Source organism: Lytechinus pictus, chromosome 2 (assembly GCF_037042905.1).
Source record: "Lytechinus pictus isolate F3 Inbred chromosome 2, Lp3.0, whole genome shotgun sequence".
Taxonomy (NCBI): Eukaryota; Metazoa; Echinodermata; class Echinoidea; order Temnopleuroida; family Toxopneustidae; genus Lytechinus; species Lytechinus pictus.
The window spans coordinates 35,210,488-35,225,171 of NC_087246.1; the positions used below are offsets into that span (position 1 = coordinate 35,210,488).

Below are 14,684 nucleotides of genomic sequence, written 5' to 3' on the forward strand. Positions count from 1 at the left end.
TAATAATAATATTCCGCATTCATATAGCCCTTAATACATCGAATTTTGAATTATCTTTTTTTTGTCACATCATGGGCACTGACGAAGAGTGTGACTTTGCCTTTCATTTTTTAGAGCTATGCTCCTTTTAAAATCTACGATTTTATTGCCACGGCATTTACTAAACCTTTTGTGATTACTTTATATATATATATATATATTTACTTACAGACATATAGTTTTTTTCTCAATTGATATACAGAGGCGATTATCATGTAGAGTTATACGAGACCAGACCCCCCCTTCTCTCTCTCTCTCTCTCTCTCTAATCTTCTTACCTCTTCTTTACCATGTTTATCTTTTTCGCTTTTTTTCAGGATATACTTGAAAATCATAGAGGGTGGTCGCATCCTGCCCTCACAATGAGCCCCTGGAACCAATCGTGATAATGATTCATTAATACCACGATTTATGAAATCAAATGTCCTTTTAATTAATCCCTCCCCCATCAAGCTCGACCTCACATCAATAATAACATTCAAACAGTCCAGGGCTTTGGATTGATATTATTTGATATTCTGGTAATTTTGTTTATTATGAAATGGCTTGAATAGGGGAGCACGACATTACATGGCTGCAGTCTCACAAGGAAAAGGCAGTAATAGGATACATTTCAGTAAAAGCAATTTATAAAAAAAATATATTGGGAGCATTTATGAAGCAAATACCAACTGATTTTCATTGACTGTAGTTTTAAGCTACATGCATATATAAGCATATATGATTAAGTCGACAATATTTTTCATTTCCAAGGGGGGTCCACACTTTACAAGCTTTGCTTTTAGTGGACCCCCCTCATTTCCATTTATGCTCAATTTTATACTGTTTTTTTACGAAGTAAGAATGTTCATCTTTATAATTGTATCTGATTTATATTATTTTGTATTTATGTTTTGAATGGAAATGAAATAAAGAATTGAATTGAATTGAAAAAGCTACTGACAATCTTAGCATCTGATTGGTTCAGAGCAGGTTTTGTCAGTGAAAAGCACCCACTCTTTCTTTCATGAAACAGTCCCCTATTCATATATGCAATCTCTTATATCACAATGGCTGTAATGGCGATAATCAGTAAGCTTCTTGTCCCCAAGGGAAGACAATGAAACATACTGAATACTGATATAAACGAGTATATCTTTTAATGATATTATGGTAAATATCATAATTCATTACACGACTTCTAATATTGTCATGATTGTGTCACAAAATAACTTTTACCGTCTTTTAATTATCATAGAAATAAATGACAGGTGTTTTAGCCAATACATTAATTTAACACGTGTTGATTTATGACCGTGAAATCAAAGTTTTAAATCTTTGAATTGTCTGGATGACTGCACGTTAGATATGATAGATCATTACTTTCGGCTGAGATATATTACGACAGGAAAATGATGCTTTATAAATAATAAAAGTTATCGTTCTGTAAACATTTTTTGTTGCAAGTTCACTAACTAACAGATGCTCAGTGATTTTTTTTATCCTAATGAAATTTAAAAAAAATTTCCTACAACGTAAAATACGGTGATACAATTTATCATAAAATGCCAACCCTGCATGTGCAATTGCATAAGAATTTACTGGAGGTAAAATAAAAACTGGTGGGTGTTTCATAAAGCTGTTCGAAAGTCAGAGCGACTGTAAGAACGACTGGTGAACATTTTTGAACATATCATTTACCACAAGAAAGGATCACCAGTCGCTCTTAAACTTACGAACTGCAGCTTAAAGGACAAGTCCACCCCCCAAAAAATTTTGATTTGAATAAATAGAGAAAAATCAAACTAGCATAACACTGAAAATTTTATCAAAATCGGATGTAAAATAAGAAAGTTATGGCATTTTAAAGTTTCGCTTATTTTTCACAAAACAGTGATATGCACAACTCAGTGACATGCAAATGAGTCAGTCGATGATGTCTATCACTCACTATTTCTTTTGTTTTCTATTGTTTGAATTATACAATATTTCATTTTTTACAGATTTGACCATAGGGACCGACTTGACTGAACCATATAGTATTAAACAATGCTAATTCCAGATGTATAGGGAGGAATTAATCAATTTTTCACTTGACAATGAAGAGAAAATGAGAATATTTCATATTTCATATAATAAAATACAAAAGAAATGGTGAGTGGATGACGTCATCAGTCTCCTCATTTGCATACTGACCAGGATGTGCATATAACTGTTTTGTGAAATTAAGTGAAATTTTGAAATGTCATAACTTTCTTATTTTACATCCGATTTTGATGAAATTTTCAGTGTTACGCTTGTTGGATTTTTCTCTTTTTATTCAAATAATTTTTTTTGTTGGGGTGGACTTGTCCTTTAATGAAACGGCCCCAGATGTCATTATACATGTATTATACTTGCAAATCTCATGCAGCTTAGTGGTAATAATCACGAAATTAATTTGAATAGAGTCGAACCACCGAACATTTATATATATTTTAAATAGACTGAACAATAGGCACAATGGCAATTACTACTAATATCAACTAAAATAGTATAATGGTCCTCTCGAATTTTACCCATAATATTTTCATATTTTACGTACACATCTAAAAAAAAAACAAATGAGCCTCGTTTCATATAAAAATATTCCATTCACTGATGGATATAACAATAATGATATTCTAAATTTTAATTCATAATCCTTATTTTAATATTTACTTTAACACAATGCTACATTATACAATGTTACTTGAACATGCAACATGCCATTTTTTCAATAGATTTACTTTGTAGTTGAATCCGTCCCCGTTGCAATAGCGAAAACTCGCTATACCGTCTCCTAGTTTGCACACGACTTTCAGCCTTTGTCATAATAAGTTACAATACACTGTCAATTTTCTGTAAATATAGGACTATTACATTTAAAGGTTAAGTCAACCCCAGAAAATGTTGATTTGAATAAATATAGAAAAATCAAACAAGCACAACATTGAAAATTTTATCAAAATCGGATGTAAAATATGACATTTTAAAGATTCGCTTATTTTTCACAAACAGTTTTATATGCACAACTCAACTAGATGTGCAAATGAGAGTCCATGATGTCCCTCATCCACTATTTCTTTTGTTTTTTTATTGTTTGCATTATACAATATTGCATTTTTTTAGCGATGTGACAATAAATAAGGATCAACTTGACTGAACCATAATATTTTAAAGAATGGTAATTCTTCATGTTCAGGGAGGAACAAAGCTTTGTTTCCCAGGAAAATGAGAAAAATAAGAACATTTCATAATTCATATAATAATTTACAAAAGAAATAGTGAGCCTCACCCAGGGTGACGTCATTAGTCACCTCATTCGCATTCCAACCATGATGTGTATAATACTGTTTTGTGAAATTAAGCGAAACTTCAAAATATCATAACTTTATTATTTTACATCCAATTTTGATAAAATTTTCAGTGTAATGCTTGTATGATTTTTCTCTTTTTATTCGAATCAACTTTTTGTTGGGGTGGACATGTCCTTTAAAGAAATATTCATTAGACCATTCTTATTTCAATTCGTATATACTATAAGTGAGAAAGAACTCTTATTAACAAAATGATAATGATGATCATTGACTACACTATGATAAATGCTTTCCTATTCAACGCAATTTTTCTAAATAATAATTACTCCTTTCAAAACACTAATTATCAGCAACATTTTGATACTAACGAAAATTTGAGGAAGTTGCGTTTTCGAATACATTCGACAGAAAATAAAAGGAAATCGATCACAACTTTACTGACAGTATGGTTAAAGACCCCACAATTTCAATAATCATTAATTGAATATATTAAAGGATAATGCATTTATCAAAATAAACTTCTCATCAACAAATCACATTTTATATGAAAATAAGTTATAGGAAATATACATCGCATATAATAACATTTAACAGTACCACACTTACACAGAGTGTGATGAATATTATCTCAATGTCTGCAATGATCCAATGGAGCCCGTAAACACATCGTATCTTTCTATTACGAAATCAAGCTCTGAATGTACGATTATATCGTAGGCAAGCTACGACCCCGTCGCAAGGCAACTCGCCGTTCAGCGTGTAAATTGACTCTATTGCTGTATGATAGGCACACCTATCGATTTATGCGTGGCCTATATGGATGCTGAGAAAACCGCAGGGCAATCGCATGATCCTCGTACGATATTGCACAGCCGTTTTATACGGCCATCCTCCTAAAAGGTTTATAAAAATCAAATGTACGATGCGATGCGAACACATAGAGCGTATACCCATCTACAACGCCATTATATCGTACGAAAATCGTAAAGTATGCATTCATGATTCGAATCGACAAACTTAAGTAGAGCGACCGCCTAAAGATCACCACCCTTCGAATTGGTTAACCGAATTTCCATTCTTGTTTTATATCTTGTTCTAAAAATGATGAATATTGGCTTGTCGATCTAAGGGAAGACCGTTTTATAGGCTTATACCTCGGTCGCATTTGCTCTGCGGCGGCCGTACGGCGAGTCGAAAACAGCCGTTTTATTCATTTTTATTCAAACCACCTTTATTTAGCTGGTACAAAAAATCTTAAAACGACTGTTTTCGACTCGCCGTATGGCCGCCGTAGAGTAAATGTGACCGAGGTATTAAGGTCCGACATTCATATTTTTTATTGTTCCTGAGCAGATTAGGAAATGAAATTGCCATCGCACAAATATTACTGTTAAAATAATTTAGTTAAATAAACATCATTAACATAACAAATGCCGTACATTAGTTATACCAAATCGTGAAAATAATCAATTTTGAACCATAAACGATCATTTCAAGATAACACTACCGGCAATCTCGTTTCAATAGAGCAGCATTTTCAACAGGTCATTATATCTCATCCAAATACAAATTGAAATGTTTGAATTTGCATAAAAAATTATAACCTTCTATCACATTGTAAATTGTCAGTAGAGGAACTTATAGTATTTTCTTAAGAAATTTAAGCATCGAATGAAGAAACCCTGATACATTATTGAAAGAAGAGAGAGGTTTGTACTACTCAAGAATCTATTTCTAAATTCTTGTTTTCTAATATTCCTCTTTCTACTTATGTTGAGATTATCGTGATTATGGTGAGATTTTATGCCGTTCATTAAACGTTTTGGATCAAGGCACATGGATCCGTTGTTAAACAGGAACAAAAAGTAAAAGATTTTTTCCTATCCTCATCCTTTTCATGTGAACCAATTATCACGCGATTAAAACCGTTGAAGATGAAAAAAAAAGGATTTAATTCCCCAAAATGGTTTCACATAAGCCAGTTTAGTGATAAAGATTGCAGTATTGACACAGTTATTTGATTTGGAGAGAATAGTCTGAACGGCAACGGTTAAATTATACTTTTAAAATATGTTCAAATGACCATGCTCCAGTTAACTTGATGATCTAATGTAATGGTGCAAAATTCCAGAAAGTAAACGGATGACATCGATAAAAAACTGACACATAGGAAATATATAGACCTAGATCTGTTATGACCATGACGACGAAGATCGTAAAGCAATATCGACGGCTTTGATAACCACTCCGTCTTCTTAATGGTCGTTGGCAAGAAATAGTCAAATCGAGATCGTGCGATCGTTATACATCCGTATGGTCGACGTCGTCGACCGCTGCAACCTTCGATGTCGACCCTTGATCATCCTCCTTTGTTTCCTTCCGGGTGACTACTCCATTCTGATCAATAGACATCTTGAAGTAGATTTTACTAAAAGAAACAAAAAACAGAGGAAAGAAACAGAGAAAGAAATCAATGATACATGTATAGACCCCGATACTGGCGTAAAGGGGGGGGGGGACTTGACCCACCCCTACACAAAGTCTCGACGACCAACCAGAAGAAGAAAACAAATGAAAGGCAAGTAAAATATGAAAAATAACATATATATATGCTGAATAATATGTCACAATCTACATGATCTTTAACAAAAGATAAATAAATTTTGCCACACACGCCGCGTAAGGCCCATTGAAATTTCGACTCATTTACGTCACTGGAGAAATATCGAGAAATAAATCCATGATCTGCTACCGTAATGTCTTTGTTAATGCACATTGAACCATGTATTTTAGTAATTAGCAATGTTCGGCATATACATAATAAAGATGATATAGGAGGATTATATTGAAAAAGGAAGACAAAACGAAGATTAATGACTTTTTAGTTAATAAACAATCATCCATTTATCGTCATTAGGTTAAATTTGTCCAGACACGGTGAAGGTATTGCATCGATAGACTACAAGACGATAGTAGTATATTGAAGAAATAAATAAAGCTGAATGCAAGAATTATAGAATCATACAACTGGATATACCAATGACTATGATTTAAAGAGCGTTTTAAATACAAATTCCTTGCTCGATCTATAAAGCTTTGCGCAGCATTTAAGGGGTGAGGAGAAATACACATAGCTTAAGCAAACTATATATGCTTCCAGTTCTTAAACAAAGTACTCGAAAGGTGGATTATAGAGGCCTAAAATTAACAATGTACAGTATATGGCTTCTAAGGTAGTATTGTACTGCAGAGGTAGATACGGGGAGGGGAGGGGGTGCGGAGCTTGATTATATACAATGTATGGCTATGGGGAGTACAGTGTGCCCCTCCCCCGTCCGGATTAGTAATGAACTTTAATGGGGGGGGGGGGGGTGGGGGTCCGAGTTCTTCCTTTTTCTGGTGCTTGCTTGCTAGTCCAATGTCTTGGGAAGAGTTGCCATTTTGGCGATACCCCCACCTTTCTTGGCTTTTAATAAACTTGCCTGACAAAGAAGAACATAGTGAGAAATAAGGATTCACATTTTAACCCGAGTTTTTGGTACAATAGCAGCACACCGATCAAGGGGCGCTAAACATGCTATTACGCACATTGATTTATGCATATTTACTAACGCATAAAGCTACATTATGCAGCCTAAATGGCGCAGATGAAATGTACAACATTTCAAAACATGGAAAAGTTGCAAAAAGAACCTTTTATGGTGCAGACGTGCATATCCGGGTGCAAACAATCACAGATAAGGTGCATTTTGACCTTTTCACACTAAAGCTGCATGGATACCAATGAAGGTGATGTCAGTGTTCTAAAGGGTGCAGACTTGATCCTTTATACCTCAAAGGGAACGAGTTTCCCGTCCTCACTAGTGGTATACTGTTCTGCTTATATAAAGCACATTATTGTGAATGATTCGTATTGAAGCATGCTGTACAACGAAAGTGGTTTGCAAACGAAATCCATTAAGGGTGGGACGCCTTCTTCAAAGCTCGGTTTAAAGTGTCTATAAGTTAAATGATGAAAGATTCTTACATACTCTAAAAGCATAATTATGTTCAAATGTACGAAAATGCTTTAAAATGATCGAAATGAAAAAAAAAAAGTTCTCGAAGTTGTCTCTGCCTTTATAACCCCTTTGCACGTTCTATATAGGAATAAATAAATGGCGTTGAAAATAACATCATAGGGCAGAATTGTTTACTCTCAAACAATACTATAAAGCTACACTCGCCATAGTTTACTCAAATATGATATGGCGCGTGTAAAAAAGGAGTTGCCTTAATTCACTCTTTGTTTGCTTGTATCAGTCTCCCTTTTTCTCACAATCCTAGATTAGCCTTTACACCCATGAGCAAATAAAATTATAAAATATTACAAAAATTCCATGTCACTCCATTTGTTTAATCAAGCGTTGTGTGTCTGTTTATGTGTGTGTCGGGGGGGGGGGGCTGCAAAAATAACCTTCCGTCGAATTGTACTTAACTTAAACGTCAGTAAAATGTATAATGGTGCATGTCAAATGAGCATTGGATATGAAGAAGTTAATTTAATGCACATTCCTAACATTAGTTGAGTGAATGTATTAGCTTGCTTGTTGAGTAGTTTTCCTGCATGGGGGCCGTTTCATAAAGCTGTTCGTAAGTTAAAAGCGACTTTAAGAACGACTGGTGATCCTTTCTTGTGTTAAATGGTGTACTCCAAAATGTTCATTGGCGATGGTTTAGCGCGTATGATAGGATCACCAGTCGTTCTTAAAGTCGCTCTTAACTTACGAACAGCTTTATGAAACGGCCCCTGGTCTATTTAGCCCAAGTGATTATTCATTGTGTATATTATTGTTATTAGAATTTGTGTATTATTATCAATATTATTATTATTATAACTATTATCATTATTATCATTATCATCATCATCATCATCATCATGATCATGATCATTATTATTATTATTATCATTATTATTATTATTATTATCATTATTATTATTATTATTATTATTATCATTATTATTATTATTATAACTATTATCATTATTATCATTATCATCATCATCATCATCATCATGATCATTATTATTATTATTATCATTATTATTATTATTATTATTATTATTATTATTATTATCTTTATTAATATCATAATTATTATCATTATTATTTTCATCATCGGTATCACTATCGTTATCATCAGCATCATCAACCAACACATTTCGTTTTTGTCGTCTTGAAATCATACAGATTTTTTTTTCAGTAAGGTCGGTCAAGTATTCAACTTGAAATACATCAAATAATGGAAATATGTGGAAATAATTTGCACATTGATTTCTTGTTATGTTATCATTAATTATCGGTTTCGTAGAGATATTTTACTCTTCCACAATAATCTCGTCACACGTGCCTACAATTTTATATCAACCTGGGTGTGTTAACTACTAACATCTAGCTAAGTTTTTCAGTTTTTTTTCCTTCCCCAGTCTAAAATTCCACCGAGCGATTTACAATTGAAAATTTGTAAAGGGTGTGGTGAGAATTTAAGATTTGGTGCCATTTCTTCTTTTATTCTATACCAATTTATGAAATTATTATACATTCAGGCTTCGACATTCTTTTGTTACTGTTTAATATTCCTCCCTCACACTAGTATAATGATTTGGAATAGCAATGATATTCACGTTTGCAGACTTCATTGTACGGGTCCTACTGGCATGCGACGGAATACAATGTATGACGTCTTCGGATATTTACTTTCGAGCTCCGCCCAAATTCCTTTTTTTGTCAAATAGGGGGTTTCTGCAACTTATCTAAATATGTATATGATTATGCCTTCTTGTTTGATTTTATATCAGCTGGTATCATCCTTTTCAAATATGTCAGAAGGAAATTTTAGACAACATTTGGACCATTCTATTATCTTGTTTGATAGTGTTTTTGGGGCTTTTGGTTTATGGCTTTTGACCGAAATGTTGTATTTGTTGCTTTTCTTGAATAAAGAAAATTTATATCAAGAATACAAAATATATTATCTGTCGTTTACAATCGGTTAAACTGTGTAAAATCTGTGTAAATGTTTTAAAAAGGTCCATTGAGGAAATCAGTTTCGAAAAGAAAATGCAAACTTATGATTAAGAAAAATCCACCTACAATAGAAATATAAGAGAATATATATTTCTCTATAAAATTAAGCATTGTCGAGCTGTTTTAGTTGTGTGAACACTATAATTTTGTTTCCCATGCATAAGAATCATGTGAGGCAATTTTGCAATCTTTTCGACGGGGGGGGGGGGGGTGTGAAGACCCCCTTCCAACGGCTGTTGTACGGAAATCGAAATTCGTCAGAAAGGGATCGCCGCCCATAATGAGAATGATGAGGAAAAGACAGTAGTTACATTTTATAAACTTCTGTTTCTAAGCGCTTTACATTGTAATCATTATTACCTCAATCATCTGCAGATCCTGGCATACCCACACGCATTGTATGCACTATCTCCATTCATTGGGGAGCATTCCAACAACAATCCCAATACCCACATCTTGGTGGAGAGTGGTAAAGTGTGGATGGGATTTGAAAACGCGATCCTCTGATTACAAGACGAGAGTCACAACCGCTATCATAAACGACGCGTTGTGTCGCTTATATGATAATAATGATGATGATGATGATGAGTATGATATTAATGTTAATGATAATAATAATATGATGATAATGAACATCTAAACATTTACAAAGGATGTTATTGCTATTGATGAAAATGGTGGTGGTGGTGGTGATGATGATGATGGTAATAATAATAAACGTTTGTAACGCACTTGACCCATAAGAGAGGTCGGACTGTATACTTAAATGTTATGTTGCTTTTAATTGCAGTACTACCAGCTTAACTTACTAAAGCCTATATGATATTGTTTCCTGGTGAAGGCATGCTAAATATTTTTAAAAAAATGTTTATATACTCTAGCAAATAAGTCATTTCATTCAGAATTTATATGTTCATTTCTTTTGGGGATAGTTAATTTTATTAGCTACGCCCATCTCAGATGCACTGAGTATTGATACCTGGCGATGCACACACACACAACAAAATATGAATACATAAAAAATAAACACTCCACGGAGATCACCAAATTTGCAGCCACGCATAACAAACGTGACCACCGTATAATCGTTTATTATTTGCAATATAATATCATAACTGATCATAAATGACCTTGACCCGGGTATAAAAGAACGTGGCAAAACAAAATTAGGAACTCATATTGAAAACTGTCAAAAGTTGCAGTGCAAGGATGTGGGCCTCCCATCTCAATCAACAATTACTTGAACTCTGTACTTTTTTATGCAACCATGCAATTTGATGGCTTCCACTCGGATGCGTATATACAGCCATTTGATGTGCTTGATTAAGAAATATTTCAAATACGCAGTAAAAATACAAATATATATATATATATATATATTGGTAATAGCATTGTAGTCGATATGATGACACTAACGAATATTGATGGGGCTTTGGGACCCCCCCCCCAAAAAAAAAAAACTTCACGACTAAGAAAAAACATAGACATAGAAAGAAAATGAATGGAAAACATGTGAAATATTTACTATTTTTTTATAAGGTCAAAATCTATTACGGGCTTTTTTTCCTTTTATAAAGGCAAAAAAAAGGGGGGCCACCAGCGATTTCGCCCCATACACGGGCGTAGATAATATGTGGATTGGGTGGGACTCATGCCACACAAAATGTACTGAAACCAAGGGGGAAAGAAAAGGAGAAAAGGAAAGAAAAGAGAGGCAAAGAGTGAAAACTGATTTTATTTGTTGAATATTATGCCTAATTCTATCAAAAAATAAGAATTCATTTAAAAAAAGGCCAAACACTTTGCCCATGCACTCGCTTCGATCGCTCGTGGCCTTTTAGAATATACCCTCACGTATGTCATGTTCTGCGTTCTAATTTTTTTAGGCCACTTTGAAACTATGTTGTGAGATAACTTGATTGTTGTGCAGTGGAAGAATTCCAATAATATTTCAATTGGCAGTTTACCATGAATTGTTAATTACGTTTACCTTCCAATCATTGCCACTGACAAGAATTTGATACACGATCTATGAAAAGGTTAATTTATGAAATGACTGGATGATATACGACCTAAGTTAAATGTTAGTAGTAGTAGTAGGAGGAGGAGTATTAGAAGTAGTAGTATAGTAGTAGTAGTAGTAGTAGTAGTATACACTGTAGTAGTGGTAGTAGTAGTGGTACATGTAGTAGTAGTAGTAGTAGTAGTAGTAGTAGTGTCTAGAAGTAGTAGTAGTAGTAGTAGTAGTAGTAGTAGTAGTAGTAGTAGTATACAGTGTAGTAGTAGTAGTAGTAGTAGTAGTAGTGGTAGTAGTAGTAGTAGTAGTAGTAGTAGTAGTAGTAGTAGTAGTAGTAGTAGTAGTCGTCGTCGTAAAAATAGTAGTGGCAGAAGTAATAGAAGTAGTAATAGAAATAGGGGTAGCAGTAGTAGTCGTAGAATCAGGAGGAGAAAGGGTAGGTGCAGAAGTTATTTTAGAATTGCTAGTTGAAAAAACAGGCATATTAGTAGCTGTAGCAAGCACTTTGACATACTTATATTAGTAATTATAGTCGTAGTAGTCATTCACAGAATAAGCAGAATTGTTATAATCAGCAGCAGATGCTGTAGCAGTAATCATGACAATAGTAATAGTAGTAGCAACCTTAGGGCAGCCTTTCAAATGTGCAGTTTTAATCATTGAATTATGTGACAGACGTATATACAGAGTACATGTATCCTTGTAGTGTCCCTTTTCATCCTGTGTAAATGTTTTAATACCAAAAATAAATGAAGAAATCATTAAACAAAGTTCCAATGTTTGGTGTTACAATAAGAAGCGAAAGGTGTCAGTTTGAATAAGAGATTGATAAAGATGAATGAGAGTTCTTACCGTGATAATGTAGGGTATTCATTGATCATGAGATCTTTGAGTTTCTCAGCATCCATCTCCACCAGATTCTGAAGTTCACTTATCCTGTTCTCAAAAGATGAAGTCCTGTTCGTATCAGACTCGCTCGTCCTTCGAGGAGCAATACCAGGGAATACCGGTCCCGGCGTCACCGGAGACGACTTCGGTGCCGTTGCTGACGTCGGTGAGAATGAGATGGCGAACTCGTCTTCCCCTTCACCGTATGCTGAATCCCTGGAGTTGGTCCTACCGTTCTGACCAGTTGCAGGAGGTCCACCAACATTGGGTTGTGTCAACGCCAGTGGTGGTCCTCGGAGCTGAGGAGGGGGGCCCCGTTTTGGTGCTGGTGGCCACACATCAGTCTTCATCTTACCAGGGTTTTGCTTTTTAGACATCTGAACAACATCTTGTACTTCATCCTTGTCTGGTGTCTTCCGCTCTGCTGTTGGGGTTACCCTGGAAGATGATGACGCCGATGATGAGGAGGATGACGTGATTGATGCCGCAGAGTTCGTTCGTTTCGGTTTAACTGCAGGGCCTTTGGGAGATGCAGGGCTTTTGAGAGATGCTGGGCTAGGAGAAGCAGGAGGATTTTTGTGTTTGCTATTGTTAGTAGAGCTATCACTACTACCACCACTGTTACCAATATCAGGACTAGGCCTAATGCTTGCAGGGGAAGGGGTATCACCACTGGTCCCTGGCCCCGGAGGTATAGGTGGGCCGTGCATTGCTTGTTTTCTTCTTTGTTTCAGCATCTTTTTCCTCTTCAGATCTTCAAAGGCTTCGATATAAGCCTGAAGTTGCCAGTATGTCAACCCCTGAGCGTCCTCCGTCTTATCGCACAGGAAAGCATGAAGTACGAGAACCTGGTTGGCCGGTGAAGGGTCATCCGTCATCTTGCTGATGATGGCAAAGACTTGGGGATGCGTCAAAGATGCTACCCCATAGGTGATATGATGTAGAGGGATGAAGAAGGTTAACCCTTCCTTCTTAGGTTTATAGAAAGGACCAGACACTTCACGGCACATCATTCCGTCAACATTAAAGGCTAGGAGTGTCTTTTGCAGTTTCTGTTTCTCGCGAAGCTTGCATAGTTGGTGAACAGGGTCCTCTACCGCCTCTCGCCCATACTCGGCATCGGCTGGCATCCTTCCTAAATAGTGAACAATAAAGACAGGGTACTCATTTGGACTTGTCATCACCATGCCAGACATGTCTTTGAATTTTCTTCTCTCCCGCTCCTTCCTCTCTGCTTCTTTTTTCTTTTGCAACCCTCGATCCTCGACGATCGAATCATCTTTGGGTTGGACGTCGATTGCGACATCCGGCGTGCTCCTCTTACCACTAACATGAACGCTGTGGCGTTTCGCCCTCTTCATTTCCTTCGCCTTCTCCTTCTCTTCTTTTTTCCTCAACTCCTCCTCTAGGTCCACGCTCTTCTGTTTATTAAACTTCTTCAGGAACGACATGGTGCTAACGTGTTGTGTCACTGCATATGCGTCAATCACCCTTCCTTCAGTTCAACGTTAATGTATCTCATTCGAAAGCGCAAATAACCAACATACTTCGATAAAGCAGGTCCTCTGTACAGTTAACATTGCAAACTATTTCATATGACCGAGTCTTTTTGGAACTTAAGTGTCAAGTCCTGCCTTTCCCACGACCTTGACTGGTCGACGAAACACTAAAACAGCAAAGTTTTACCAAGTGCATAAAAGCGTGCTGCGCTGTTATATTCGCCGGGGAAAGTAGGACTGTTATACCAACTACTGTATACGTATTACATTTGGGTCCCTCTCTCATTCTCTCTCTATCTCTCTGCTTTATTGTTAGCACACAAAAGAAACCTCACCTACGCAAAGAGTCAACAATGGAGCGCCAGTAGAGCACAAAAAACAGTTTTGTTCGCAATAAGAACAAGATCGAGCGCCAATCACCAACCCTTATACCCTTCAGGGTATTGGTGTCTCCCCGATGGTAGATCAAACGTCAAACTCTCTTCACGCGTGGTAACACGTGGAATACTAGTATAAAACATATACTTGAAAATATTTTTTAAAAACTGTAATTTCTCCCTTTCTGGATATGAAAAAGGATAGGCTATACATGTTTCACATCATCATAAGATCTCTCGCTTTATACACGGCGGTATATAACAAGCGTGAAACCCTAGTACATTGTACGAGACGATTGGGAACTAGCGGTGCGTGACTTGAGACTAAAGTCTGAACAAGATCATGTGGATTAGTATGCATTGTGATGGTATGACAAATTCTACCCTCTATACATTAAAATACAAATTTGGGGGTTCAACTCCTTTCAGCGCAGTAAAAATAATACGAAGTATGAGTGGACAAAGAAAGAATCAAGACA

General features: G+C 35.7%; 1 protein-coding gene across 1 annotated transcript; it reads right to left on the reverse strand.

The window, feature by feature from the left end:
• Nucleotides 1-2,651: 2,651 nt before the first annotated feature.
• Nucleotides 2,652-14,116, reverse strand: LOC129254344 (uncharacterized). Its single transcript, XM_054892801.2, has 2 exons — nucleotides 12,294-14,116; nucleotides 2,652-5,784 (listed from the first exon to the last, which is right to left on the reverse strand). The coding sequence occupies exons 1-2, from the start codon at nucleotides 13,778-13,780 to the stop codon at nucleotides 5,658-5,660; spliced, it is 1,614 nt and encodes a 537-aa protein (XP_054748776.2). The 5' UTR covers nucleotides 13,781-14,116; the 3' UTR covers nucleotides 2,652-5,657.
• Between the last annotated feature and the right edge of the window lie 568 nt (nucleotides 14,117-14,684).